This window comes from Equus quagga, unplaced genomic scaffold (genome assembly GCF_021613505.1).
Source record: "Equus quagga isolate Etosha38 unplaced genomic scaffold, UCLA_HA_Equagga_1.0 73442_RagTag, whole genome shotgun sequence".
In the NCBI taxonomy this organism is placed as follows: domain Eukaryota; kingdom Metazoa; phylum Chordata; class Mammalia; order Perissodactyla; family Equidae; genus Equus; species Equus quagga.
Window position 1 is genome coordinate 509,927 of NW_025802777.1, and position 27,563 is coordinate 537,489.

General features: G+C 54.7%; 1 protein-coding gene across 4 annotated transcripts in view; it reads right to left on the reverse strand.

Moving 5' to 3' along the window:
* Nucleotides 1–1,480: 1,480 nt before the first annotated feature.
* The window catches only part of LOC124234247 (1-acyl-sn-glycerol-3-phosphate acyltransferase gamma), a 56,300-nt gene continuing 30,217 nt past the window's right edge, over nt 1,481–27,563 (reverse strand). For all 4 annotated transcript variants that reach the window (XM_046651494.1, XM_046651490.1, XM_046651492.1 and 1 more), the window contains exons 2-9: nt 22,246–22,472; nt 15,203–15,372; nt 14,332–14,493; nt 13,210–13,363; nt 12,601–12,703; nt 9,804–9,879; nt 6,272–6,470; nt 1,481–5,969 (exon numbers count right to left, since the gene is read on the reverse strand). In XM_046651494.1, coding sequence (XP_046507450.1) covers nt 5,881–5,969; nt 6,272–6,470; nt 9,804–9,879; nt 12,601–12,703; nt 13,210–13,363; nt 14,332–14,493; nt 15,203–15,372; nt 22,246–22,423 — 1,131 coding nt within the window. In that variant the 5' untranslated portion in view covers nt 22,424–22,472 and the 3' untranslated portion in view covers nt 1,481–5,880. The remainder of the gene's footprint in view (nt 5,970–6,271; nt 6,471–9,803; nt 9,880–12,600; nt 12,704–13,209; nt 13,364–14,331; nt 14,494–15,202; nt 15,373–22,245; nt 22,473–27,563) is intronic.

Sequence of the window (27,563 nt, forward strand, 5' to 3'; positions counted from 1 at the left end):
CTTCGTGTGCACGTGCAGGTGCACGGGTGGACGTATGTACATGCGTCTCGACGTGCATGCGCTGGTGCATGTGTGCATGCGCTGGTACATGTGTGCATGTGCACATGTGTGCATGCGCTGGTGCATGTGTGCATGCGCTGGTACATGTGTGCATGCGCTGGTGCATGTGTGCATGCGCTGGTGCATGTGTGTTCTGAATTCAGGATATATTTTTAAAAATAAATCACAGCTAGATGTGGAACTTTCCAGAGTTCCTGTCCGAGACGGGCTTTTCCGGTTCTCAGGAGGCCTGAGCCGGGTATGGCCGGGGGCCCATCCCCGCTGCCGCTGGTACCACCGGAACAAGATGGTCCGGGGGCAGAAAGGCGCATCGTCAGAGGCTGTTCCCAGAGCATAAATGACACCACGGTTCTTTTAGCTCAATTTATTTTCAGAAGACAGACAAATGAGACCCTGGAATACCTCTTGGTTCGAACAAGAGTTCTTTTCTTTATAAAGAAGAAAAAGGGTTCCTTGGTTTTCTCCACAGAATAACTTTTTTTTTTACAAAAAATAGTTTTTGATATATACATGCCTACTTTGGAAACCCTTTTGTCCTTGATGGCTTTAAGACCCATTTTTAGGCACATCCTTTATGCACCAACTGATTTGTCCCTTGCTTTGGCCAGGTGATGGCTCTCCTTCTAGATTTCCCCTTCTGAAAGCCACTTAAGTGAAATGGAGAGCGCGCTCACGGGCAGGACGGCCTCAGGGAGCGCAGGCCCCGCGCCGGCGGGTCTGTGCAGGCGAAAGACCCCGCAGACACCGAGTGCCCGCAGGTCTTTTCTTCCCCTGGGAAAAATCTGTGCGGACTAGAAACAAAGGGACGAAAGGAGGCAGACAGTCATTTTCTCGTATATTGTGGACATTTTATCCCTCTCTTTCACAGCAGCAATTTTAATAACAAGTATGATGCCTGCAGCATTTTATCCAGAAAACACCGGCACTCAGGCACGCTCACGCAGGCCCATGTATGAGGTGATCTTTGCAGAGCATGGCAAACACAGCCAGTTTTTGGGACACAGGCTTTTAAAGTCCAAGTTAGTCCCCCCACCCTTACCCCCCACCAACTCCCAGAGACCAAAAATACCGCTATCCTCAACTACATAAAGCCCGAGAGTAGCAAAACTTGTAAAAATGAAGTGTACAAAACGACCCCTCCATATAATACATTCGCACCCTGTGTACAAATTGTCACCCTTTGAAACTGGCCAGTGGTCAGGTATGGCAGAGTATCAATAATAGAAAAAGAACCCCAACGTCCGTCACACGCGCTTAAGCAATGGTTTGTGTGGTTTTCCAAAGAGAGAGATTCTCATTTACAGTTACAGTACTTACTGACAATCTTTATGATTAAGAAGCCCGTTGGATTTCCTGGCGTTTAGGCAAGGAACATTTGATTGTCACAACATACAATTCTGAGACAATAAATACAAGTAGATCAGATGCATTTCTTCATTGTATCAAGTAACTCCAGTTTAATACAATTTAGTGCATTTCAGTATCATTCACAGTTCGACTTCTGTCCAAATACTTTTTCAACAAAAAGTTAAGAAACTGAGAAGTTTGTAGGAAAAGAAAACTCTGGGTGAGCTTGTCATTACAAAGTGTAAAGCAATTCAGCTGTCTTTGAGAAGAATACGTGCTGCTGCCGGGGCGCGGGGGGCTGACTCTGTCAACCTCTCGGGAAATCTCCTAGGCTCCCGAAAAGGGTTCTTGTCCTTTATTTCCTGAGTGGGTTATGAGAATGCCACCGTTTCCACCGAATTAGCTAGCGGCAAATACTTGTGGGAAAACTGAATTCATATGTGTCCACCCCTCAATCGAGCAAAACTAAGCGAGACATCTTTGACCCAAAAACCATCCCTGTGTTTTTGCGTCCTGGCCCTGATATGCAAGAACGTGGGACCCGAATGTCTGCATGCACCCTGGCGGCCCCACGCAGGGTTTGGGACAAAGCCAGGGCGAGTTAGTGGTGTGGCTGGCCCCACAGCCCAGGCCCAGACGCTAGGAGAGGCTAGAGAAAGGGGCAGAAACATGGGCCAGAGCCATGCTGTCTCCAGAGGGAAGGCAGGTGGTCATGTCAGGCCCACCATTTTAACCCTAAGCCTGGTTACACTGCTGCAGGGTTAGAAGCCACACCACACCATTTAATGCTAAGTGTTGCATGCCGGGGAAGCATGCAGCTGTTAGTGAGAAATTCGCAGCATGAGTTTACGCACAGGATTAAACAATTCTGCTGAAAATCAGGTGGGCTGAGCAGAGTCTATTGGGCTTGTCCTACAGGTGAGACAAAGTGACATGCAGGGCGTCCCTGATTCCTCACGCCCAGTGGGATACCAGTCGGTGGTCGCACGGCGTGGAAGGCCTAGGCTCCGGAGTTGCCCGTGACTGCAGGCACCCGTCAGCTCCCGTGCTCACTGACTAAAGGTCTGTAAGGGAAGGCTCTCACGCCACAGAGCAGGAGGAACAGGGACAGACAAGACAGGGCTTCCAAACTGATCCAGGATCATGGCTGTTTTATACAAGAAAGTGCTGTTCACACTGTTGTTTCATTGAGTAGTTTGTCTACTCAGAGCTCATCTCTTCCACCAGACTCTGCGCTTCTTGAGGACAGAGACCATAATCGGGCCATGCAGCTGGCACGCCGTCACCAAGCACCGGGTGACCAGGGTCACTTCTTTCTCTGGGTTAAAACTCTTATCAATGGGTAGCCATTTCAAACCCTCCTCCAGGCTTCAGCATGGAGAGAAGGCGGGCGCACAGAAAGAGAGCCTTCACACATCTATGACTCGCTTTCCCATGACCAGCTAAGGCTTTCCCCAGCGTCAGCTGCACGCAGTGGGGATAGTCACTGCTTACAGTGCCATCAGGAAGACCCCAAAGAGGGAAGCCAGACAGTCTCTAGGTGCTGGTAGCTGCCACAGGTCACAGGACCCCAGAAGCCAGAGGGGGACAGAGATCTGCGGCCCTCTCCCCAGCTGGACACATAGGGAGCTTCCACAACTCAAACTCCACTCGCTGGGCAGGGCCAGGATACACGCGTGGAAGATGTCTTGACTCGGCGCCTGGCGCCTGAGAGCAGGGCCTGGGCCTGTGCTGAGAAACATGCCGGCCAGCTGCGCCCAGGCTCTGCGCTCAGCCCGCTGCACCCTCACAGGAAGGGCCCAGGGCCCTCTCTCTGTGCCTCCAGCCAAGGTGGGGTGGCTCTGGAGGCACGAAGCAAGCAACAGAGCAGGCCCCAGCAGAGGGGGTCAGCAAACACCTCCCCCCAGCGGAGGGGGTCAGCAAACACGTCCCCTCCTGGCGGGACCCAGGACCCGGTGTGGAGGGCACCGCGACTTGGGCCTAAAGCGCACTGCCCCCAACGGTGACCAACCTGACTGTCCCAGCACTCAGCCTGACATGACAACATCAGCAACGAATGAAGGTCGGTGGTAGGCGTAAAGGAAAAGGAAAAAAAAAAAAGCACTATTCTGTGATTTATTAATTTAATTTAAAAAATTAAAGGAGCTCCCCTCCCCCTTTCCACTTCTCTCCTGAAGTGGATCAAAAGCAAAATCCACCTCTCCCTAAAAAAAAACCCCAAACATTCATAGTGTAGTTTTTATTGCTCTCAAAGGGCTGGGTATTCAAATGCATGGGGTCACTGGGTTAAACGTGGAGGAGCCGCTGAGGTTACCCCAGGCCGTGGCCTCAGTCTCCATTGGCCGGGAGTCTCCACAGCGCCCTCACCGCCGCAATGCAGAGTTCACACATTACGTATTAATTTCAAGGGGAGGGAACGTATCTGGGAAACAAGGACTATTAATTAAATGGTAAACGATCTCAAGTTGCATTTTCCAGGTAATGTATCTGCACGGTAGTACCCTTCGGCTTTTCTTTCCTAAGATTCTTTAGGTGTTAGTGAGTTAGCGAACGACAGGAGACAGACACAGAGGAGCAGCATTTACGGAAAGAAAGAGCAGACCTCAGGTCGTCGCTCACCGGCCCTCGCAGCGGAGGGGCACTGTCTGCTCGGCTCCGCCACGGGCGCTGGCGAAGGGAAGGAGGGGAGATGCCCTAAGATGGAGGGGAGCTCCCTTCTACGAGCATTCTAAAGCTGTTTCACCCCTTCAAGCACGCAAGGGGCTGTCCTCATCCACCATCACTCAGGAGCACGCAGAGCCGCGGTGCCTTCGCAGCCTGCGCCCTGTCTCCAGCAGCGTCACCGAGCAGAGCCCAGCACAGGGTCGCGGTCAGAGAGCAGACGCTGCCTCGAGGAAGCTTCCCAAAATACATACTTAGGGCCAATGCATCATCATTTTCCCAATTTAGTTTTTAATTTTTTCCATGCCTCTTTCCTCTATTTTTTTTTCTAGAAAATTCAGCCTGCCTCCGTTCAGAATGCTGGTTACAGTGTATCAGAGAGAACACCCATTATTTTCCTTTCCCTTGCTAAAAAAACAGGAGGGGAGTGTCACTTTAAAAAAGCAAGTTGAAGGTTTAGGAGGAAAAGTCCAGTGCAGGTGGGGTTTCTGGTGGAATGACTAGCTGAGCCCAGGGAGAGCCGGGGTCTGCCCACTCCTCCAACCAGCCCCCGCGGCTTCCAGCCCCTGGCCTACCCCCTGAGCGGACACTGATACTCGCGCCTTCATGTGCGGAATAAACAGCTCCTTCTAGGGCTGGGAGCCAAAGGGAACGCTGTGAGGACAGAAGCCAAGCACAGGCTGGCAGGACGCTCTGGAGACAGCCCTGCGGCGGGAGGAGCCGAGGAGGAACCAGCACGCCCGCGGGCCCGGGGGGCGGGGGTTCACCATCTCTAGCTTTCCTCAGGAAGCTGAGAGCCATCAACAGATCAACTGTAGAAATAAAACCTCTAAAAGCCCGAGAGCTCCGTGTTAACAGTCTCCCACCACCTCTGGAGGACAGAGGTTTCACGGTGACACCGCTTTTTAAAAAGCATCCGAGAGTGCTGTGGGCTGCAGGGCAGAGGTCAGCACCGCGGGGCTCCTGGGCTGCGGGGCGGAGGGCCCGGGCCCCCCTAGGCCCGGCGGAGGGCCTGGGGTCTGAGGGCGGCAGGGAGAAGGGACAGCGCAGGTCCGGGTAAGGGAGGATTGTGCGTTTCACCGAGTCCTAGGGGCCCGTTCACTTTAAAACCACATTTCAGGTGTTCACACCCAGGGTTAGGCAGGAGACGGGCGAGATGCTCTGGGAAAGAAAGCGGGGCGTCTGCCTGCAGCCAGCCTGGCGCAGGACCACGACCCGACCCCGCGGACCCAGCCAACGCTCGGTGTGTGCTTATCACCAGGAGAACTCTCTCCAAGGCCAACCCACGTCTGGGAGCGAAGGTGCCGTGCCATGCCGAGCAGAGCAGCAAGCAGGCGCTTCCGGGCCGGACCCTGTCGCATCCGTTCCCGGGAGGACAGAGGAAGAGTCGCAAAGAGACAGTTCACAGGGGGTGCGGGGAAGAGGCGAGGGGCCGGGGTCAGTTCCTGAAGTAACTGATAAAAACGAAAGTGGGGTCTAAGTTTAAGAAGAGGAGGCATCGAGAGGCTCCCTCCGGCAGGCAGAGTTCTCGGGAGCCGTGGCCTGGGCGGGCGAGAGCCGGGTCCGGAGCCGACCTCGGAGCCCAGCTCCCCGGGCGCCTGGTGCCGGCGCGGCACGGGTGGCGGCCCCGTCTGCAGGCCTTGCCGCTCCTCTACCCCTCCACTCGAGTTTTATTGTTAATATTAGTCACCAGTTAATAAGAAAAATAGTTTCTAAGTGTCTTTTTTTTCCGCTCTGTGTGTGTTGTTCTGTTTTTAATTGAGTTAAGTGGATACCACCGTCCGGTCACGTGTGTTCAATCACGGCCATTAATCACTCCTTTTTCTTAAATTCTTGGTTTCCGTAGCTGGAGCCTTTTTCTATTTCAGTTACTCCTATTAGTCGTCGGACTCCAAAGGAAGCTTTAAGACAGGAAAAAGGGGAGGTTAGAGTGATGGCTTTGCTGGAAAAGTGGTTCAGGGGGGCTCCCGCCTCCTCCCCCTTCCCCGCGCCTGCCCATCAGCCTGTCCTGGGGGGCAGGTGTCCTCTGCAGCCCGTGGCCAGACCCGCTCTCAGGGGCCTGCAAGGCTCAGATTGGATCCCAGCTCTCCACGGGCTGTCACCTGGACAGCTCCCAGCGTGACTGTGACAGTCTCCAGGCCGCCCCCATGGCCGGCACATGGAAGACCCGACCTTGGGCTGTGTAGTCACCCAAGTTCGTTACCTGCCCCAACAAACCCCAGGAACATCAGGATCAGGAGGGGAGATCCACTTGCAAAGACGCCCAAGACAAAACTGAAAAGAGGAGACAGCAGGATGGTGGCCCAGGCGAGGAAGTTCAGGAGCGTCCACGGCCTTCGGGTGGGCTTGAACTGCTCCCCTGGAAACACCCCCTTCTGGTTATACATCTCCTGCAACGCATCCTGAAAGAGTCGACAAGAAAAGTGGTCTCTTTACATGTTTTTTTTTTTTTTTTTTTTTGCTAAGGAAGATTCACCCTAAGCTAACACCTGTGTCAATCTTTCTCTATGTTGTATGTGGGTCACCGCCACAGTATGGCTGATGAGTGGTGTAGGTCTGCACCCAGGCTCCGACTCCAGGCCACCAAAGCGGAGTGCATGAACTCAACCACCAGGCCACGGGGCTGGCCCCTATATGCTATTCTTTTAACACTAGAGAAAAGCATTGACAGTGAAAAATGACTCCTGTTTACAAATGATTATAAACATGCCCCATAAATAAAGTAGACGGGTTACGCATGCTGTAGGTGGGAGGGGAAGCTGGCATGAGCTTCGTGCCTTGGCTGCTTGTATCCAAAGCATGAAAAAATACAAACCCTTTGACTGGCAAGTTTCCTAAGAAAATAATCAGTCTGTACCTAGCACATGAGAGGCACCTCTGACCCCAGGACTGCCGGCGTTGGCCAGGCCCCTTGCAACCCCTGCTAGGTCTCAAAGGGGGGCTGGTGGCTGTGACCCGCCAGGAGTCTCGTGGCCTGGGCACAAGTCCTGGCACCTTCCATAGCTCCGGGTCACCCTCTCGGTCTCTGTTTCCTGGAGGCTGACGATGGGAGGAGAGGTGAGCGTGTGAAGACATCGGGGAGAGGACTCTGTCAGAGCCGTCACGACAGCAGGACTGGGAAGTGCTCCACACTGAGTGCGGCTGACAGTCGGCGAGGCCTGGTGCTCCGACCCCTCTGCGGCCGTCATACGTAACGCAGTGGTGTGTTAACAGGGAGACCCAGGATGCTTCAAGATTTGTGAAGGAAGACATTAAGAACCACATGATGCCACTGAGACACACACAGTGTGACCATCCGTCTGTAGAGACCAAGCTTGGAAAGATGCACAACAACAGGATCTTGGTGGCGATCCTGGGGGCGTGGAGTGTCATCTGCCTTTATTGTCTTCTATTTTATTTTCTGCACTCAATTTCCCACAGCTGTGTTTCATACTATATAAAAATGAGGGGGCGCTCAACAAACAGCAGCCTCGCAGCCTCATCAGCCTGTGCAGAGGCACTAGTTGCCCTGCCCTTCGAGGGGCAAAGGGCAGGCGATACGGGGCCTCGTGTGGTCAGGACCTGTGACCCCCACACTCCCGCATGCACCTCAGGGCGACGCCACATGCTCCCCACCCCACCTGGAAGGCCCTTCTCGGCATGGCCCCAGAAAACTCCAGCCATTTTCAAGCTGTTTGCCCATCCCCGCTCTGACCACCCCGACCCTCCGAGAACAGGACCTGCGCCCGCCTGCGCCCAGAGCTGCACAGGTGGTGTGGGAAGCTGTCGCCCCTCCAGTGCAGGGCCCGGCTCAGCAGGCCTCTCAGCGTGTTGTGACAGCATCTCACGGTATACGACGGGCCCGCGACGACACCACGAAACGCGAAGGCAGGAGCTTTCCCTCGGGTGAGAGCACGACAGGCTTTGTTGCTCTTGATCAGATGAATCACACACACACGTGATCCTGACACAGAAGTGCTTGTCGAGCTCTCACCAGTACCCTCCTCGTTGCCCACACACCAGGCTCTCCCCCGTGGTGAGGCTCTCTATGGGGTGAACCCTCAGGCTGGGGTGCTGCTGCCCTCTGACCTTTCCTGACTTGTCAGCAATTCCACACACACAACCAGACAAGCTGCCCTCATTGCGTGTCTCCCCACCTTCCTCCACCCTCCCAAGGCTCTGCTGGCCCTGCCGCCAGGCAGCCCACACTCCTCGGGCCGGGCAGCACAGCCGTGGCGCTGGGCCTCCCGAGTCATCACATCCCCCTCCCTGCAGGTGTACCCTCTACTTCCCAGCTGCTTCTCCAGGAGCCCCAATGCCCCAATACTGAGTAATGCATTCTGAGTAATTTCCTCAAAACCTTCCAGTTTACTAATTCTCTCTTCAGCTGTATCTAATCTGCTATTTAATCTGTTAATTAAGATTTTACTGTCAATGACTAGATTCTTCATGCCTATAAATTCTACTTGGTTTTTCCGGTCCATCTCATTTTTTCATAGGTCTCAGTCTTTTGTTTGCAATTCCTTCTTTTGTGTTTAATCATTTCAAACATACTGATTTTAGTCTCCATCTGATAGGTCCATTTCAGCTGAGGTTTTTGAGGGTTTAATTTTTCTGTCTGTTATGTCTGTCATACCTTCCCATAACAGACTTCAGTGATGAGCTCGTCTCCAGCAGAACTGTCCCCGAGGAAACCCGGGCAGCTCAGGTTGGAGCTGTGTTCTTCTACTTCTGCACTTGCTTCTGTCAGGAACTCCAGAGAGATTCACCCAGAACCACTTTTTATGTTGACATTTTGGCTGTGTTCTTCTTGAATTATGTTGTTAGAGTAAATTCAAATCCTACACCTGTTTGAGGACAGGCCTGTGATTGCGAATTACCAGGGGAAACCGTTTTAAGACCAGGAGGAGAAAGGAGAGCTTCACAGTCATTTCCCTGTGCTGGCAGGAAAATTTTTTTCAGTTTAACCTTTCTGAGGACAAAATTCTCAGAGCTTCCCACCTTTATGTGAGGTTTTCAGCTCTAACTTCCTGCTTTGAATGAGGTCAAACCTTTATCTTCTTTCCCAGGTAGGCATTAAAACAAAAGACTTCAGGTTAAGGGGACCCTGTTTGCAGTGTGTGGCAGTATCAGCTCACAGGCTACCACCTGGCTTCCAGTTCCGTTTCTTTTTCTGATCCTAGAAATTTCCCGTATTTTCTTGAGAGCTCGCCAATGCACTTAAAAAGATATTTGTTATATACTGGGAGGATTTTCTGATTATTTAAGCTCCTACAATGCTGAAAATGAAAACCTAATGTCCGGCGGGTTTGTGTATACAAAATAAATTGGAAGTAAGAGCCAGGGATGAGGTGTGCTATAGGGGAATGGAGAAGAGACTGGACGTGGTTGTCATAGAATCCTTTCATGTCATCTACGTTGTGTCTCATATATTAAATCACATATACACACACATATAACACATGTGTGTTAAATATCTATCATTTCTTTTACAAGAAAAAAATGGAACAAATGTGATAAAATATCAGCCACGGTTATATAAATGTTGTGTTATCCTTTATACTTTTCTCCAGTTTGTTAATTTCTCAAAAGTTGAGACAATTAAAACAAAAAAAAAGAAGAGAAAGATTAGAAAGAAGCATCTGGGAACTGCACGTACTCTCGTCTCCAGAGGAAGTCACTGTGCCCCTGCCCGCCCCACCAGCTGCCCCTTGGGAACCTCTTCAGAGACCCCGAGGGGAAGCAGGCACCTTTACCTTCTCCTGGTAGAGTTTATGAAGCCACTGAGCCGCTTCTTTTTCCTCCTGCGGGATGTCTTTCAGGGGAAACCTCCTGTTTAATTGAGAAGATTGAAAGCAAAGTAAATGACTAGAGAAATCAAGCTGACCGGGGAAAGTCAGTCATTGAGCCTCGGGGCTATTGCTGGCTGGCCTTTTCCATTCCAGTCTCACTCTTGATTTCGAAAATACACAAGCATCAGAGCAGCTCCCGGGCCTCCGCCTGAGTGCCGTGGAGTCACCCAGCACCCGGTGGCAGAGAGACACGTGCATGCTTGTGCGCAGCGGAAGCATTTCACAGGGATGCATGAGCCGTTTACTCAGCAGACCATACCCCCACTTCCACTGTGAAGGGTGATCATTCATGAGCCTCTGCAGGAATTTGGATCTCTCCTAATAGTTCATTCTTTGGAAATAATCACGATGGAAAGTGCCTTTCGTTAGGCAAAGAAGATTACCTATTTCACCAATGAAATCCACTTGCCTCACAGATGAAAAGCAATGGAGATTTAGTACTTTAATCTCGATTAACAAACAGCTGACTTCAGTTAGGACACTAATTTATTTATAAACCTAATCACCAGCTGGATTACCAGCCCCAAGAGCGGAGGTGGCTACCTGGTAAGATACACGGGCAAGAACAGCCGTCTACGGCAACTGTAGTACCTCAAGACGGCCAGCAGGGGCCACGAGCGCACACTGAGCTGGGACAGTCAGCCGGGACCACGCCATCACTGGGGCCCGGCTGCCCGTCTCGGGGCCCACAGTGAGAGAAGAGCCAGGAGAGATCTCCATGGCTGGAGGTAAATCTCCACGTTTTAAGGTGTCTCAATCTTTTTGTCTCCAAGCATTGAGAACGCTGGTTTCTGTGGATTATAGCTATCAATCTTGACCACATCAGCAATGAACACAGAATTTTCACAAGCACACACAAGATCAGATGTGGGAGCGATGCTGTGCCACGTGTCACACAGCCTCTGGGAAACTCCCCTGTGTCTCAAAGGGATTGAGGGAGGCATATAAACTCCTTGTAAACAAAAACAGCTGAACTTTGTTGGCCTGGAAAGGTCTTGGGGACCTCCAGGGGCCCCCAGAAGGATTTGCCACACACATGGACCGTTTCAGTAAGGAAAGGAAGTTCCGAGGGGTTTGTCTGCAGAGAGATGACTGCTGAAAAGTCTCCAACTCACTCGCCTCCTCCCTTGATTCCATACATATATCAGAGATGCACCACATCCAGGGTCTGCTGCATGTCTGTCACACACGGTGTGAAACATGTAAAATTGGAATGAAAAATGAGGAGCAAGAAATAAATACAAATACGAGCCTCCATCTCCTGGAGTGGACTCAGCCACTCTGAGGATGCTGCCCCAAGCACCAGTGAGAAGCAGGAGAGCCCCAGGCCACCATCCCACAGGCCCCCCGGTCGGGGACAGGAGACGGGGCAAACGCCATCGGGCCGTGAGAACCTCGGCTTGTTGGATCACACATCTGTGTGGACTCACTGGAATATTGCTTTTACTCAACAACACACGAAACAGCAAGCTGACGCTTTTAGAAGTTCTAAGAATATATCTACTAAAATGAGATTAGGTAAAACACAGCCCCACACTTTCTGCCCCAAAGGGCGAGATGAGATTAAAGTGCGGGTCCTCTCCCGCTGGAGCTGAGAGTCCACGCCGAGGCGCGGGTGGGGCTGCCGTGAGCACGTCTGGCCCGGCAATTTCCCCAGAGGAATGAACACGAAACTGGAAAAAAATGAGCACCTGGCTTGGCACTTTCTCTTCTTGGTGCTCCGCCAGAGTGGCCCTCAGACACAGCCTGCCTGCCCGGCAGGGCTGGAGGAGACTCTCCACCCTGGGGAGCATTTCAGACAGGCCTCCCGGAAGCCGGAGGGGCCACCTGCCCCCGTCTCATGGCGAATCCCATTCAGAAACTTGGTTCTCTGATCCCTCTACCTGCCCACCCCATCCCTGCCTTGAGCCTCCTGCTCTGCATACAGTAGGCACTCAATAAATGCTCACTGCACAAATTAACGGCAATTGTTTCTGATAATCTGAGGATGTTTTAAGGGCTCCACAGGGCCCTACCTCAGATTGAGTTTCACTTCTTGGGGATTCTGGGAGTCTGTAAGCTGGCTGAGCCGCTGTGCATTAACCAGCTTCCCCTCTCCTTCCGGCAGGACTGACTCTGGCAAAGGGGTTGAGGCTGGCTGGGTACACCCTGCTGGTAGACCCATGTTCACCAGGAGCTGGAGGCAGAGTGGGACTGAGGTCAGCCCGTGGCCCTGACCTTACCTTCCCTCCCGGGCGGTCTGTGTGTGCCCTGGGTCTACCTGGCTGCACACCACAAACGGCACCACGTGGGCATCCCCCTTGGGCTGGGACAGCTTGTCCTTCTCCTGCCTGTGGAAACCCTGGTCACTGTGCAAGTTTTAGGTCAGATGACTCTTTCAGAAAGCCTCTGTGCTCCCTCCAGTGGGAGGGGTCACTCCTCCCTGGAGCATCCGGAACATTCTGCCTTCACCCCCGGCCCCACTCATTCACTTTGTGTGACCGTTAGAAATATCTGTCCCCAAGTCTGCACCACCTCCATGTGGGGGCAGCCAGGGACGTGGGACCAGCCTGTGTGTCAAGGGCTGACAGCAAGCCAGCTCCCGAGGCCTCCGTCCCGGAGCTGGGAAGCCTTGGGGAGAGGGCGGCCAGGTCAGGCCCAACATGCCCCCATGGCCCCATGTGGCCCCCCATGACCCCTGTGGGCAGCTCTCGGAGCTCACCTCACACACATGTCCGCCTCGTACTTCTTCCCGTAGAGGATGCCCAGCAAAGATGGGTTCTTGTTTCCTCGGAAATTCAGCGTGACGTCGTAGACAGCAGCGACTGTGGGGGAGAGGTGCAGAGGGTGACACAGCCACGTGGACAGGCCCTCCCCTGCACCCTGGGGCAGGCCCCGGCTAGGCCTTATACACAGGCGACGTCTTCCTTTGCCAGTTCTCCTCCTTTGGCTGGGCCTTCAGCTGACCCCGCCCACTGCACTCACTGACCCTCCGTGGACATCTCCCGCCTGGCCGATTTCCGTGTCCTGTCTGGCCTTTGTCTTTATCTCGCCTCCTTTTGGATTAATTAGATATATTTTTTTCCCCTTAGAAGGTTTTCAGTTATATACTTCATCATTATTACAGCTATTTGCCATTAAGCAGCATTTTATCGCCTCAAAAATGATACCTGGCTCTTGTAACACATTAACTCACTTACTGATTCTCCCTGTTATGCTCCCGTGTCCTGTGTTTTACGTGTAGTTCACCTGTGCAGTTTGGACAGATCCCTGTTTTCATTTCTTGAGGGCCCCGAGAGCGGGGCTCCCGGCCGGGCGGGGCAGCTCCTACCTGTCCCGCGGAGGCACTGGACCGCGGTGGTGAAGCCCTTGGTGCGCGGCAGCAGGTGGTACTTGAGGGCAGGCAGCCCCTTGGAGGCGGCCACCTCCATGCTGACGCGGTGCTTCTTCTCGGTGAAGCGCGTGCCCTCGCAGTACAGGAGGAACTGGGGTGGAGCGGGGGGCAGGGTCACTCGGGGTGGCCGGTCGGGGACGGGCCCTGCCGGGCTCGAACCTCCCCCCACCTGCTGCCTCGACCATAGCTACGCGTTTGCCACTGAGTCAGTGACAGGTCCCTCGAGTGATGGCCCAGCATGGGGCGCACCACAGTGTGGAATGCTGTTTCACTTTCGGGCCGCGACCCGCACTACAGCCACGCGAGGTGCCTCACAGGACAGCCCACGGCGTTTCACTTCTCCCCAAAGGGTGCAAAAGAGCTCTTTCCAGAGAGAAGTGAATGGGAAGGCGTGCCGGGCAGCAGCTGTCTGACCAGCGAGAGGAACTGTAAACTCTGTTACCCGCTCGCCGCCACAGGCGACAGGCGAGCTGGAAGCGCTTGCCTCGCAGAGCTACTGCCAGAGACCAGAGGAGGGTGGAGAGAAAAATGATGCTCACAGCAAGGGCAGTGACGCTTCCAGATGGCTGCCCCGTCAACCCGCCCACGGGGCTCGGAGACGCCATCAGAGGGGGTGCTCACAGCGCAGGGTCAGTCCACGTGTGCTGAGGGAGAAGCTTCCCCCGCACTGGGGCTGCTTCTGACCCCCGCCTCTAGCCCAGACCTCCCTTAGAGGAGCCCCAGCCTGGGACTGGGCGGGGCGCCGGGCAGACCCCCAGAGCGGCCGAGCCATGCTCCTTTGCGCAGGCCGGGGTGCCGGGGGTGTAGGGAGGGCCCCTCAGCAGGGCGCTGGCTCCCAGGGGAGACAGGTGGGAGCACATGGCCCAAGATGGGCTCCCCAGCCTCCAAGCCCGGGGTGGCGGGCGGGCCCTGCTGTGAACCAGCATCCCCTGTGCTCAGGGGTTCTTGTTGGCTTTATAACCAGTAACTCAATTATTATTAAACTGTAGTCATGACAACTAAAGTCAACCAAGCTCAGCGCATGGACTTCAGTCCCGGCTGCTCCGTCTGGGCACTCACCCACATGTACTCGGGGTAGTCAGACAGGCGCTTCAGCCCCTCGATGACGGTGTCCCGGTCCTCCTCCCACTTCCGCTTGCAGAACACGATCTCCAGAAAGTACCACGTCCAGCCGATGAGGGGCACGTACAGCAGCTCCCTCTTGGCCAGGACTTTGGAACTCTGCAGCGGAGGGAGAGCAGCAGCGTCCCTCAGACTGCCCCCCAGGACTGGAATGGTGCTGGGTGACGTCACAGTCCCCAGGGACGCCCTGACTCTGAGTGTGGCACCGCAGGGACCAGCACGACCCCGAGAGCGCAGGGGCGCTGTCCTACAGCTGAGGTAGCCCAGGCACAGCCCTGGTGGACAGCGGGCAGTCCTGGTGGGAGGGAGGGGGCCCAGGACACGGCCGGCCTGGACTCTGAGGACCACTCTGGCCACCAGGCCTGGGCCTTCCTAAAGATGGCTTGGGGCCGCCATTGACAGGCTTTCACGGCAGGGGACACCTCAGCTGCCTCAGTGGGGTCGTTCACATTTCACAGGAGGCAGCTTAGCTAAGTGAGGGAGCCCTGGGGGGACTCACGGAGACATGAGTGAGGGTTTATGGGGGGAGATGCAGCATAAGCCCCGGGGCCCCCTTGGTCAGGTGTGTGCTCCACTCCTAGCTAAGAGGGACCAGGGGCTAGGACCGGAGGGAAGAAAAACCCAGAGTTGTGGAGACTCCAGACCCCAGGGAGCCATGCCAGCCCCTGGGACCCTCATGTCACTCACCCCCACACCCTCCCGGCACCCCCACATCGCTCACCCCCACACCCTCCCGACACCCCCTCATTACTCACCCCCACACCCTCCCGGCTCGCCCACACCCTCCCGGCATCCCCTCCTTGCTCACCCCCAGGACGCCAAACCGCTCACACATGGTCCACCCACAGAGGAAGTCGATTTCGAAGTTGTGATTGAGGATGATGACCACGTGCTCCTTCCCGAAGCAGTCCATGGTGGCCTGGTCGGTGAATAGGGTGCACTCCGTGCAGGACCACCACTCCAGAAGCATGACCAGCTCTGCAGACACACGGCGGGGCGTCAGTGAGGGGCAGGCCCCCTCCCTGCAGGCAGGCCAGGCCCAGCCGGGCTCCCTGATGCTGAGGGGAGACCCAGGGCAGGGTATTTCTATGGCATTTTCAGTCAGAGCAGGATTTTCTGTTAGAAATGAGTTTTGATGGTTTATGTTTAATAAAATAAGTTTTCCAAAATTATAGTTCCCTTCTCTAAGCAAAAGTCAAGGGAGAAGGCAAATGAAACTTTCAGAATGCTGCGAGAGGCGCAGGCAGAGGAAGGAAAGCCATCACTATAGAGGGACCCCACGTCTTTATGCCCATCGTGTGCTCCGGCTTGATGGGCTGGCACATCTTCATCCACAGGATGAAGGGGGGTGGTGCGTGCACATAGCCAGCCCCGAGACCCCTGTGGCCGGCAGCCCTGGCTGTGCTGGAGCCACTGCTGGTGGCATCACGCCGGCCATAGTCAGGCATCCAAGGGTGACCTCACAGACCAGGAAGCGTGGCTTTTGGGCTCAGGATCGCCACAGCGCAGCCCTGTTCTTTGTGTGCTGGACTCCTGGGGGGACTAGCTCTTGGGGACGGAGGCCAGGGAGTGCTGACGAGACAGGCCAGGGCTTCGGGAGTGGGCTCTGAGCCTGACTGTCTGGGCCTCAGTTTCCCATTTATAAAAACGGGATAATAGTGGCTTCCTGATAGGAGACATAAGATACGGCACGTGACACTGACATCCAAGAACCAGAGGACCGAGGCTGGTTTCCCCTTCCTGACCAATGTCCCATCAGCCTAGGCGGAAGTGGGGGATGCATAAGCTCTGCCCCCAACATGCTGCTGACTACACGGCCTCTGGGGTCCCAGCTCCCTCCTCAACACAAGGCGGGAATCGGACGGGAGGTCCGTCACGCAGGCAACACCTTAACACTCAGGAGCCATGGTCCTTTTTCCCCAAGGGCCAATCAGGGGAGGAGGCAGTGAGGGGTCAGCTCCAAGCACAAGCTCACCATGAGCACCATCGAGGGACCAGAGAGGGCCCTGAGGGGACGCAGGCCAGATCAACAGAAAAGGCCATTTGTCACGGGGTGAACTCAGCACCTAGAACAAACCTGTCAGCCCTGGCTGCTTCCAGCCAACATTCAGGTGCACTGAGTAAAGGCACAAGGAATGAAGGACAGGTAGATCTGGACAGACAGTTCTCCAAAGCTTACGTACAAATGGCCAACAAGCACACGAGAGAATGCTCCACAGTGTTAGTCATTAGGAGGATGCAAGCCAAAACCACAGTGGGGTACCACTCACAGTCACTAGGACAGCTATCATCGAACAGCCGGACAATGGTGAGTGTTGGCAAGGACAGGAGACGTTGGACCCCACACACTGTGGTTGGGAACGCAAAACGGTGCCGCTGCTTTGTAAAACTGTTCCAGACATGGAGTTACCAGCTGACCCAGCAATTCCACCCCTAGGCATGTGCCCAAGAGAAGGAAAACATGTCCACGCAAAAACCTGTACACAAATGTTCACGGCAGCATTATTCACAATAGTCCAAAGCAGAAATAACCCAAATGTCCATCCACTGACGAATGACTAGATGAACAATGTGTACATACAGTGTAACATCATTCAGCTGCGACCGGAATGTGATTCTGACACACATTACAACAGGGATGAACCTTGAAAACATCACGCTCAGTGAAAGAAGTCAGACACAGAGGACCACATACTGTAGGATTCCAGTTATATGAAGTGTCCAGAACAGGCAAATCCACAGGGATAGGAAGCAGATGAGTGATTGCCAGGGGCTGGGGGAGGCGGGAATGGGGAGTGACTACTAACAGGTACGGGTTTCTTCTTGGGTGAAATGTTCTAAAATTAGATTGTAGTGGTGGTTGCTCAACTCTATGACTATACCAAAGCCACTGGCCTGTGAGCTTTAAATGGGTGAGTTTTCTCTCGGTAAAGCTGTTTAAGGAAAGAAGAGAAGGCCCAGGGTAAGGCGATTTGTGCATCTGAAAGCCCAGCCTGGGGGCCTTTCCACCTCTGTCCAGGAGCCGCAGCCCAGACGACACCCATGCGGCTTGGTGCCTGCTCTGTCCTGCTCCCCATTCCGAGCCGACTCGTTGAATTGACGGCCCTCCAGCAGGGCTTGGCCAAACTCCTACGTGTGAACTGGAAAGAGACTGAGGCTTCTAAAGCGATTTCCTAGGGAGTGGAGAAGCTTTCTCTCATTATTGAAGAACCTTTAACTGGAGACCTGTCTTCCCTCTCAGCAGACAGACCCTCGAGTGCACAGCACAGTCCTGTTAACTGTCGGCACAGTGTCGTGAGCAGAGCTCTAGAATCTGTTCACACTGTGTAAGTGAACCTTCACACCCTCCAGCAGCAGCTCCCCGCTTCCCCGCCCCAGCCCCGGCAGCCACATCCCCTCTCTGCTCCGAGTTTGCCTGTGTTGGAGTCCCCGTGTGAGTGGAATCACGCAGGATTCTCTCATCATTGGTTTGAGAGGAATCACGTAGCTCAACCTACTGACTTTACAGACACAAGGATGGGGGAGTAGCGCCCTGGAGGAGAGCCCGAGCCCTCGTCAGTGGCGCAGCGCCCACCCGGGGGAGCGCAGCACAGCCCCCACCCGGCAGGCTGCAGTGGGGGTGGGGAGAGCTCACGCGTGAGCGCTTGGGAACGTGCCCGCCACACGGTGAGTGCTCAGGACATGCAGGCTCTCGGGGCCGCCCTGTGTTACACGGAGGTGGACACACGTGGAAACCCCAGAAGGAAGGAGGAATGGTGCAACTCTAAGAGCACCACCCCCGAGACACTGAATCTTCTAAGAAAAATACTTTCCAAAGCCATTTCTTCCTTTGGGCTTGACATGTGCCTCACTCCCGTTGGCACTTACATCCCTGTCTACACGCCCCTTGTTTCCACGACGGCCTCCCAGAAATAACCTGCAGATCATACGCAGGAAACCGTGACCCAGGCTCAGAGCAGCTGCCTCCTGGTGCATAAATGTGTACCGTCTGCGAGGCTGCGGTGGGTCTTCGTGCTGACCGCTAACAGCTGGAAAGGACACTGGCGATACCAGCCTGCCAGCTTCTGCAGGTGGGCAGGGGGCGACCGCCTGAGGCCTGCATTCCACCCCAAGGCGCTGGAAATCCAGGCACACGGTGTCAGAACATAGGGACGCATGCCCATTCCCACCGCATTTAAGGCATCTTCAGGTCGTCACGACTGCCAGGTGGAAGCACAGGTGAGCAACTGGGATGCAGAGAAGACAGACAGACAAGGTAAACGCCCTACAGACATTCCAAGGAGAACAAGCCTGCTCCGTCCTGCACAAAGTCTCTATCGGAGGCTCGCCTGCGGGAAGGTGCAATTTCAAGGCCGCTCTTTTCCATCGGCTATCAGGACACGAAGGGGCCTTCTCAGCTGATTCAGGAGGCCTGGGTCTCTGCAGATCATCACACAGCTGCCAGGGCTGCCGTCTCCACATCCGCTCACGGTCAGGCTGGGAGTGTTTGGAATTAGGAGTTTTGCTGGTTGGCTCCTGGGCTCAGCACTAATTTCTTTTAGCAGTTTCCTTCATTCAAATATATGCTCGCCCTGACACACAATGAGCAAGCATTCTCTGCATGTTTCATCCACTGATTTAAAGAAAATTCAAAATTCACCTAATAATCGTAATCATTTATTGCGCATTGTTGTACACACTCTGCATTCATTTCATCTCGATAGTACAGCTGTGAGATAGGTGATTTCATTTCTGTTTTACAGACAGGGAGTTAAAACCTCGGCCGAGGTCAGCAGGGCGCCACGGCCTGAGCCACAGCATGACGACTCCGTGGGCTGGACGAGAGTCGCACTAGAAATGGGCTCCGGCTGGGCGGCGAGGAGGCCCAGGTGTCATAGGATGAGAACTGGAATGTGCGTAGAGTTGAAAATAAAACAGTGGCTCATTATTAGTGGTTATTAAAACACTAATGCGGTCCTAGCTCTCACCATACACCCATGAACTCCGGGAAAGGCTCCACTCAGCTCTTTTTGAGAAGGACTCCGACTCATGGATTTAAGAAATAAACCCAGGTGGAGAACACCCCCAAATTCAACAGATCCCTTGGGGGAATCCCATGGGCACGCGGGTTCAGCGCACAGGGGTCGGCTGGTGCTTCCATAGTGTCTGTGTTCCTTCCAAATATGGGGGGATTTTATATTAATCTTAACTTCTAACCAATGTTCTTATGCTTTTTTCTACTTTCTCGCCTTTTTTTAAAACCTCAGGCAACGCTCGACGGGCAGTGCGTGCTCCCACCTGGGTCCCTACAACTGTCTTCATCTCCTTCTCCTTTGAAAGGTGACCCTGCTGGATGTGGGATTCTGGGCTGACGGTCACCTCGCTCAGGGTGGAGGCATTCCTCGTCTCTGGGCTGACTGCTGTGCCCAGTGTGCTGTCCATCTGTCAATCCTCGCAGGTGCCAGCTCTCCCCTCTCATGTTTTAAGATCTCCTCTTTGTCCTGATGGCTTGTGATTTCACCGTGAGGGGTCTTAGCGTGGATTTCTGTTTATTCACCCTGCCTGGGACACATTAGCGTCCTCGAGCTACACAGTCCTGCTTTTCATCAGTTCTCCTCTCTTCCAGCTGCTTCTCCCCCGCCCCCCCCACCACCACCCCGGCTCCTCCCGGGACAGGAGGCCCAGGCCTGTTCCGAGTATACACAGACCTTCTCCCCTCCTGACTCCTTCCAGCTCCTGTTTATATCTTCCTCTGTCACTGGCTGTGCTCTGGATGACTTCTTCACACTTAACGTCCAGTTTACCCAGTCTCCCATTAGCTGTGTCTAATCTGATGTAAAATTCGTTCACTAAGGCTCTACTTTAAACAATACAATGATAACTTCCATTTCTGTAAGTTCTATTTGGTTCTTTTTCACCCTGGGCGCCTGGGGCAGTTTTGTCTGAGTCTGCTGTACGTCTGCTGTTCTGTGACCAGGAGCTCCTGCTTCATCATCTTAATCTGTGCGGTGGGCCCTGCCTTTCCCTGGCGGGTGCTGAGCCCACAAGGCACCGCCAGCCCACCCCCCTCCAGCCGCCCCTCGGGAGGCCTGGTTCAGAGTCAGTCCTGCTCCCAGCTGGCCCAGGCACTGTTGATGTTCGATTTCAGCACCTCCTCCTTTGAGTTAAGGGGCTGGGAGGCGGGGCTGAGAGATTTCCTTCACTTACTGGGAACCCAGCAATGCATTAAAAGCCGGTCTCGCCCAGGATTTAGCTGTTTTGTAGTGGTTTTAGTTTCAGAACACTGCTGGAAGCAGAGCCCAGAATTTAGGTTTTGTTAGTTAGTAGGTGCCCTTTTGGTGTGCATTCCCCTTGCCCAGTTATGCTCAGGAATACTCAGTGGTATGTGTTACATGATAGGACTTCTAACTCTCCCTTCCCACAAAAAAGCAGACTTTTATGTAGGAAAAAACTCCTGGGAACTGAAGCTATTACACGTTGAAGGCAGGCGGAAAGGAAGGCCTGGGGCGCTGGTCTCTCCATGGCCGCGGAGAATCCTGTGCAGATGGCTCAGCCAACACCAGCGGCCTCCTCTCACCTGCTCCTGAACTGGGAGGGCTAACGGGGACTCACCATTTCCCACGGGACAGAAAATGTGTATTACCTTCCCTTTATTATAAAGAAATACGTGCTCATGCTTAGAAACATAAGCAGCACAGCAGGAAGAAATAAAGGGCCAAGGTCCCCGCCTTCCTCCACGCCCCAGACATCAGTTTCCTCGTTCATCCTTTCAGGATTTTTCTAGCCACATACGAGTGCACATGCACCATACGCATGTTGTCTTTAAAAATAAACAAACGGGAGCATACTATGTAGCACACCTTCCTTTTCCACTTAAAAGTGTGTTTTGAAGCTGGCGCTGTCAGTGAAGAGAGAGTGCCCTTGTTTCTTTGTGGCTGCACTGGATTCCACTGTGCAGACAGACCAGTTAGTCCCCCCCAATGGCACTGAGGCTGCCGCCAGTCCTGTGCTCACATAAAAATGATAAAATGAGAATACCTGCACAGGTATGTACTTTTGCAGATATCTCTCTAGGTTACATTCTTATTTTGTGGATAATTGGGTCAAAAATTACGACCATGTAGATTGCCGACAGCCCCTGGTAAACTGCCCTTCGTGGGCGTGCCAGGTGCACCCCGACCCACGGTGTGAGCCTCCGCCGCGGCCATCGGCGGCTCTTGTCCTTGAGTCTCTCTCCAGCCGACACTGAAGACTGACTGTACACACACATACACGAGTACACGCAGAAAACAGATACGTCTCCACACACACGTTAAACTAAGGGGGTGAGAGTCCTTGTCTTTCAGAGAGAGATACTGAAATATTCACAAGCAAAATGACAGGCCACCTGAGGTTGGCTGCACGATCCTAGGGTGTCGGGGTGGCTGGCGTCGAGGTGCAACAAGACTGGCCACGTCCTGGCAGCTGCCGGAGCTGGTTGATGGCAAACTGAGTTTATCATTCTCTCTATTTCTGTTTGTTTTCCAATATCCAAAGTACTACGTTAAACCATATGAAATTGCCAGCTCTGTGTTCTCAATGGTCAAATGGTGGAATGTCATCAAGTTCAACCTGATGAAGAGTTTTGGGTTGAGCGCCTTCCTGCACATCTGCTGGCTGGGGATAAAAAACCTTTGTGTTCCCCCTCAGGCCCTCGATTCCCAGTCTGGGGAAGGAAGCCAGGCCCAACGCCTTACGTCACATCATCGCGAGTGTTCCCCCCCCAGGAGCCCCTGCGTGGGACCGCCTTAGGGATCATCTAGCAGCAAGCTCTGCTTTCCCGACCTGCTGCCGGGCCCCCAGCTCCCAGTGTTCGGGGTGGGCAATACTCACGGCTCCAGAGCGAGTAGGCGAGGCGGCAGTTCAGCCGGCGGTACAGCTGCTTGTTCAGGGGCCAGAGGACTAGTGTGCATAGCTGGACGAAGTTGATGACCAGCCCGCTCACCACGAAGACAAACCCGATGAGGAGGTGCACGATGAACTGCGTCTTCAGGTAGGCGAGCAGGCCCATGGTCGCTACTCAGTAGCGAGTGCAAGGTCCTTCACTGAGAACGGCCGTCCTGGAAGGGAGGGGCAGCGGTTAGGAGCTGTGCCAGAGACCCAGGGCCCAGGAGGAGGAAGAACCACGGTCCTCACACAGAGCCCAGATCCACCGCGTCCGAGCGCACGGCTTACCCTCAAGGCACTGGGGATCTCTCCCTTCTGAAAGTAACACAGAGGGCAGACAGGCGAAGTCATTGGTCACGCATCACGCACTCACGCCACGCACACACCACACACACTCACACAGACACACCCATGCACACCAGAAAGGAAGAAAGGAAAGACTAGAAGAAATGCATCCACGTATTGACGGTGATTATCTCTAGGTAAAAGATGACTGGTAATTTTTATTTTGTGTTTTCAGTATTTTATTTAAAAGATCAAAACTGCATGCGAGATTTCTATAAAAACAGATCCACAAGACTTCAACAAAGCCTTTTAATTCCCAAGCTGTTGTGCACTTTTTTTAAGCTAAAAGGCTTTTGTTTTGGTTCTGACACAAAAGTGGTGACTCCCCCAAGAATGTATCCTGGTTTTCTCCCCTTTTCAACACGCATGTCTTGGTTTCAAAGGTGAAGCCAGAAGCTCACATTTCCTGGCCGTGCTCGTTCTGCGAGCTGCTCTATGCTCCGATGTGGACGGAGACACACGGGGAGCAGTGACTCCAATTCAGGGCTGGCCCGGGTGCCACGCACTCTCCGCGGTGGCGGGGGGTGAAGCTGGCTCTGGAGGGTGACAAAGGCTCCCTCATCCTCCAGGGGAGCCCTGCTTCACCCCCTGTGCCAAGCACACCCGGGGCACAGGGACGGCTGCCCACAGCGCCCGTCATCGCCCAGCCTGGACCGAGGCCGGCCTCACCATCCCCACCACGGCACTGAGCCAACAGGGTGCCTGCGTGTGCCCTGCCTCACCCGCGTGAGTCTGCGGGCATGCGCCTCCCTCCACACTGGGACCCACGGCCGCCGGGTCAGCCTTGCGGCCCCTCTGGACGCTCTCAAACCTGCAGGGCATGGACTGTGACTTCTCCCCAAAACTTGGGCCCTTCGCGGTCCAGCCCAGTCTGCAGCTCCTCTTCCTCCCCGCGGCTGCTTGCTGCGGTTTGAAAACGCGTCTGCAGACGCTTCCGCTGCTGCCTTCAGAGGGCAGAGCCGGACGCTGCCCTTTCTGAGTGTGGGCTGGACGCGGATCCACTCCAACAAACCGGCCATGCAGGATAGGAGGCCACGTGACTTCCGAGGCCCAGCTGTGCGAGGGGCGGCTCGCCCGGCTCTGGGTCCCTGGGTGGCTGGCTCTGGGGGAGGCCGGCTGCCGCGTCAGGAAGACACTAGAGCAGCGGGCCCTGAATGTGGAAGGAGCTGAGTCATCGCACCAGGCGAGGGAGCCCCCGTGGAAGCTGACCCCCAGGGCCAAGCCGAGCCTTCAGACCCTGCAGCCCTATGAGTGACCCTGACCCGCCCAGCCAGTCATGTCTGAAGTACTGACCCTGAGAAACTGTGAGGGGGATGGGTGTGTAGTGTGGCCTTGTCACTCTGTGCTGGGCCATTTGTTACACAGCAGCAGAAAACTAGCTCACTGCTCCAGCGGGTAAAGGTAACTAACACAACGGGGCCGTAAGGGTGCTTCTTCGATGCGGAACTGGGGTCCAGCACAAACACTTTCCATGTACTGTCTCTTGAGCTCACACAAACCCTGGTGAGTGGACATTATCATTGCCCCATTTGAGGTGAGCAAACGGAAGCACAGAAAGGTTAAGAGACTTGCTCAGGGTCACACAGTGAGCACCAGCAGAGCAGGATTCTGATCCAGGCAGTGAGATCCGAGCCCTCGCTCCCTCCTGGGGCCCTCTATGGGTGGGGTGCCCTCTGTAAGGCAGAGTCTCAGGCCAGCCCTTAGGTGGCACTTTTTCTGGCACTAGAAATAATGGCTTCAACCAGACTTGGCATTGCCACCCATCACCTGGCACCCAGCCTGGCACCCAGCTGGCTCTCTGCACCCCACAGCCCCTGGACTAGTGTGCAGCCCCTGGAGACCGGCTCTACCCCCACTGCCAACATCCTGGGTCGGGGCACATGCTTTGCCACATGGGCCAGAATAACCAGAATCCCCAGAAGCCAGCCCGCAGACGGGCACATCAGCTGTGATGCTGTCAAAAGCACATCCCCAGCTTCCACGCCAGGCCTGCTGACTCCATCACTCGGGCATAAAGTACAAGAACCTGATTTTAAAAGCGACTTCCTGGAGGTCTAACTCACACAGCTCAGATGCACTCAGCGAGCACCCGCGCAAGTCTGTGTGGACACGGGCACCGTCCTCGGGGTTGTGCAGTGGCCTGTCCCTGGTCTGTCCCATGACCTGGTCTAGTCCATCCACAGAACCCCAGAGAGCCACCCCTGCTCTTGGGACAAGTTTCTCGCAGCCCGACTGCCACCCACTGCAGGATAGGCCAGCCGCTCACCTTCCAGGCCCCGAGATCACCAGGACGCGGCTCTTCTCCCGGGTCAGAGAAGTGGTTGGTGTCGTCTGAGGCCCTGGGGGTGCCAGGGGCTCACCCAGGTTTTCTTTCCCATTTAATCAAGGTGATGCGAAAAGGGGAAGAGTTGGGTGCCTGGCCTCTTCTCAAGGGAACCCCTGATGACACCCAGTCTTCACGTGTCAGACGCACAAACCATCCCATCCCCTTCGCTGGTGCCTTTCGTTCATGCTCAGATGCTGCCGCTGGGACGCGAGGACCCTGAGCTTGTTCTCAGTCCCTTCAGTAGACAGCAGGCGGACTGTCAGACCTTCTGCACAGCCTGGTTCTGAGGGTGAGGCGGCTGCCTCCTGGGTTCTGCGACCCCATACAAGCCACCAGGACCCCACCTTCTGAGGGCAGGGGACGAGCTGCACTCACCCGCCCCAAAGGGGAGACATGGGTGGTATTGTTCCCTCAGCACAAAAGGGACAGAACGGACTGCTGACCAGCTGGAGAGGCGGCATGGGCCAGTGGCTCAGCAAGGCTCTGCGGAACATGGCTCCATGGCCAGCACGCCTTAAAGAGAAGTGACACGATGCTCGGCTCTAAATTCATCCTCAGGAGACAGACACAACTCCGGGCCCTCTGGGGTGGCTGGCCAGAGTTCTGTGGGGCAGGAGGGGCTGGGAACGCCAACCAACCCTCCTCCCAGCTCCAGCCCCCGAGAAGGGGGTGCTTGGCAGTTCTGACACTTCCCTCCAGGCGCTCTTGCTGGTGGTTCTGAGCCTGTGGTTCCCGTGGCCAAGCTGCTGGAGGCTCAGGGCTGGCGTGGAGGGAAGAGCCGGGAGCCTGGAAACCGTGGACCAGCCCCCACCATCTCGCGAGGGCCTGGCCCCGCCGGCTGGGCACTGCCCTGGCCACTCTCAGACCCAATGCTGGCACTTCTTAAGGGTAAATTGTGTCCCCCCAAAAAGATATGTTGGGGTCCCAACCCCCAGTACCTCAGAATGTGGCTGTACTTGGAAATACGGTCTTTACAAAGGTAATCAAGTTAAATGAGGTCATTAGGGTGGGCCCTAATCCAACATGACCCATATCCTTAAGAAGAGGCGATCAGGACACAGACACACACAGAGGGACGATTGTGGGAGGACACGGTGAGAAGACGGCGTCTACGAGCAGATCCTCCCTCACAGCCCTCGGGGGAACCAGCCCTGCCGACACCTGGATGTCGGACTTCCAGCCTGGAGGCTGTGAGACCACAAATGTCTGTTGGGTGAGTCCCGAGCCTGTGGTGCTTTGTCACGGTAGCCCTAGCGAATGAACGCACCTCTCCTGCAAATATTCAGGCCTCTTCGCTCCCAGGTCACGGAATTCTGGACGTGCACAGGACCCCCCCCATGGCCTGCTGTAAACATGGCCCTGCTGCCCAGGTGGCCCACCACCCGCTAGTGAACCCCGGCCCAGCCTCGCTGCGCTCAGGGAAGACACCCAGTCCCCTGCTCCTGCCTCAGGGTCTGTCACCAGACGCCCCTAGGGTCCTCAAGAACTAGCTAGTCAGCTGGTCTGAGCTTCAGATCTTCTCCAAGGCACCCCCCATCTTTCCTGAAATCCCCATCTTCTCAACAAAGCCTTTCCACAGAAAGAGAAAGTGAAGCCGAGAGTCCACCATGCTCCACGCTATCCAGAGGGGCGCCCAGCCACCTCCTTTCTTCGCTCTCTGCAGCATTGACGGCTTTCTCTGGGTGTGGAGGACTGCTATTTCATCTACGCACGGGCTCCACGGCAGTCCGCCCATCTGTGTGCCTTTCCGGCCTTTGCCAATGGTCTAAATCACACAAGTCGGGGAGCCGCACCCCATCCCAAACTGCACCATCGTCCTAAAGCAACAGCAAGTGCCACCCACAGCGCTGGAGCAGGAGCGGCCCAGCACACGGGCCCCACTTCAGGTGACCCGCTGCCCGGGTTCCTGAAACCCAGGGAGCAGGCGCAGCCGTGGAGAACCACCCTGGGACCATCGCCCCTGTGAGCATGCTCAGAGCCGGGCAGCCTCACCTCGCCCCGTCTGTGTGGACTTTCCAAGAGCAGCTCTAACCTTGAGCAGACGGTGATGGGAAGGAAGGAAGCATTAAATATGCCAAAAGTGCATCACTTCTGATGTTCAGGCTGGGAGGTCTGAATCATAGGATAAAAGGAACTGTTCAGGGCCGGCCCTGTGGTCGAGTGGTTAACTTCACACGCTCTGCTTCGGTGGCCCAGGGTCTCGCCGGTTCAGATCCTGGGTGCGGACATGGCACTGCTCATCAGGCCATGCTGAGGTGGCATCCCACATGCCACAACTAGAAGGACCTACAACTGAAAACATACGAGTATGTACTGGGGGGCTTTGGGGAGAAAAAGTAAAGAAAAAATCTTAAGGAACTTTTCAGGTATATGTGAATTTCAGTGACCCAAATTCAAAGTCCATAATGAAGGAGAACCAAGAAATGGTTGTTACCTTTCCTCTTTCCTTCTTTCTCTCCCTCTGTCCCATCTACCCACCCATCTACCCTTCCTTCCTTCCTTCCATCCATTTACCAATCTACCCATCTGTCCACCCATCCATCCACCCACCTACCCATCCATCCATCTACCTACCTATCCATTCACCTACCCA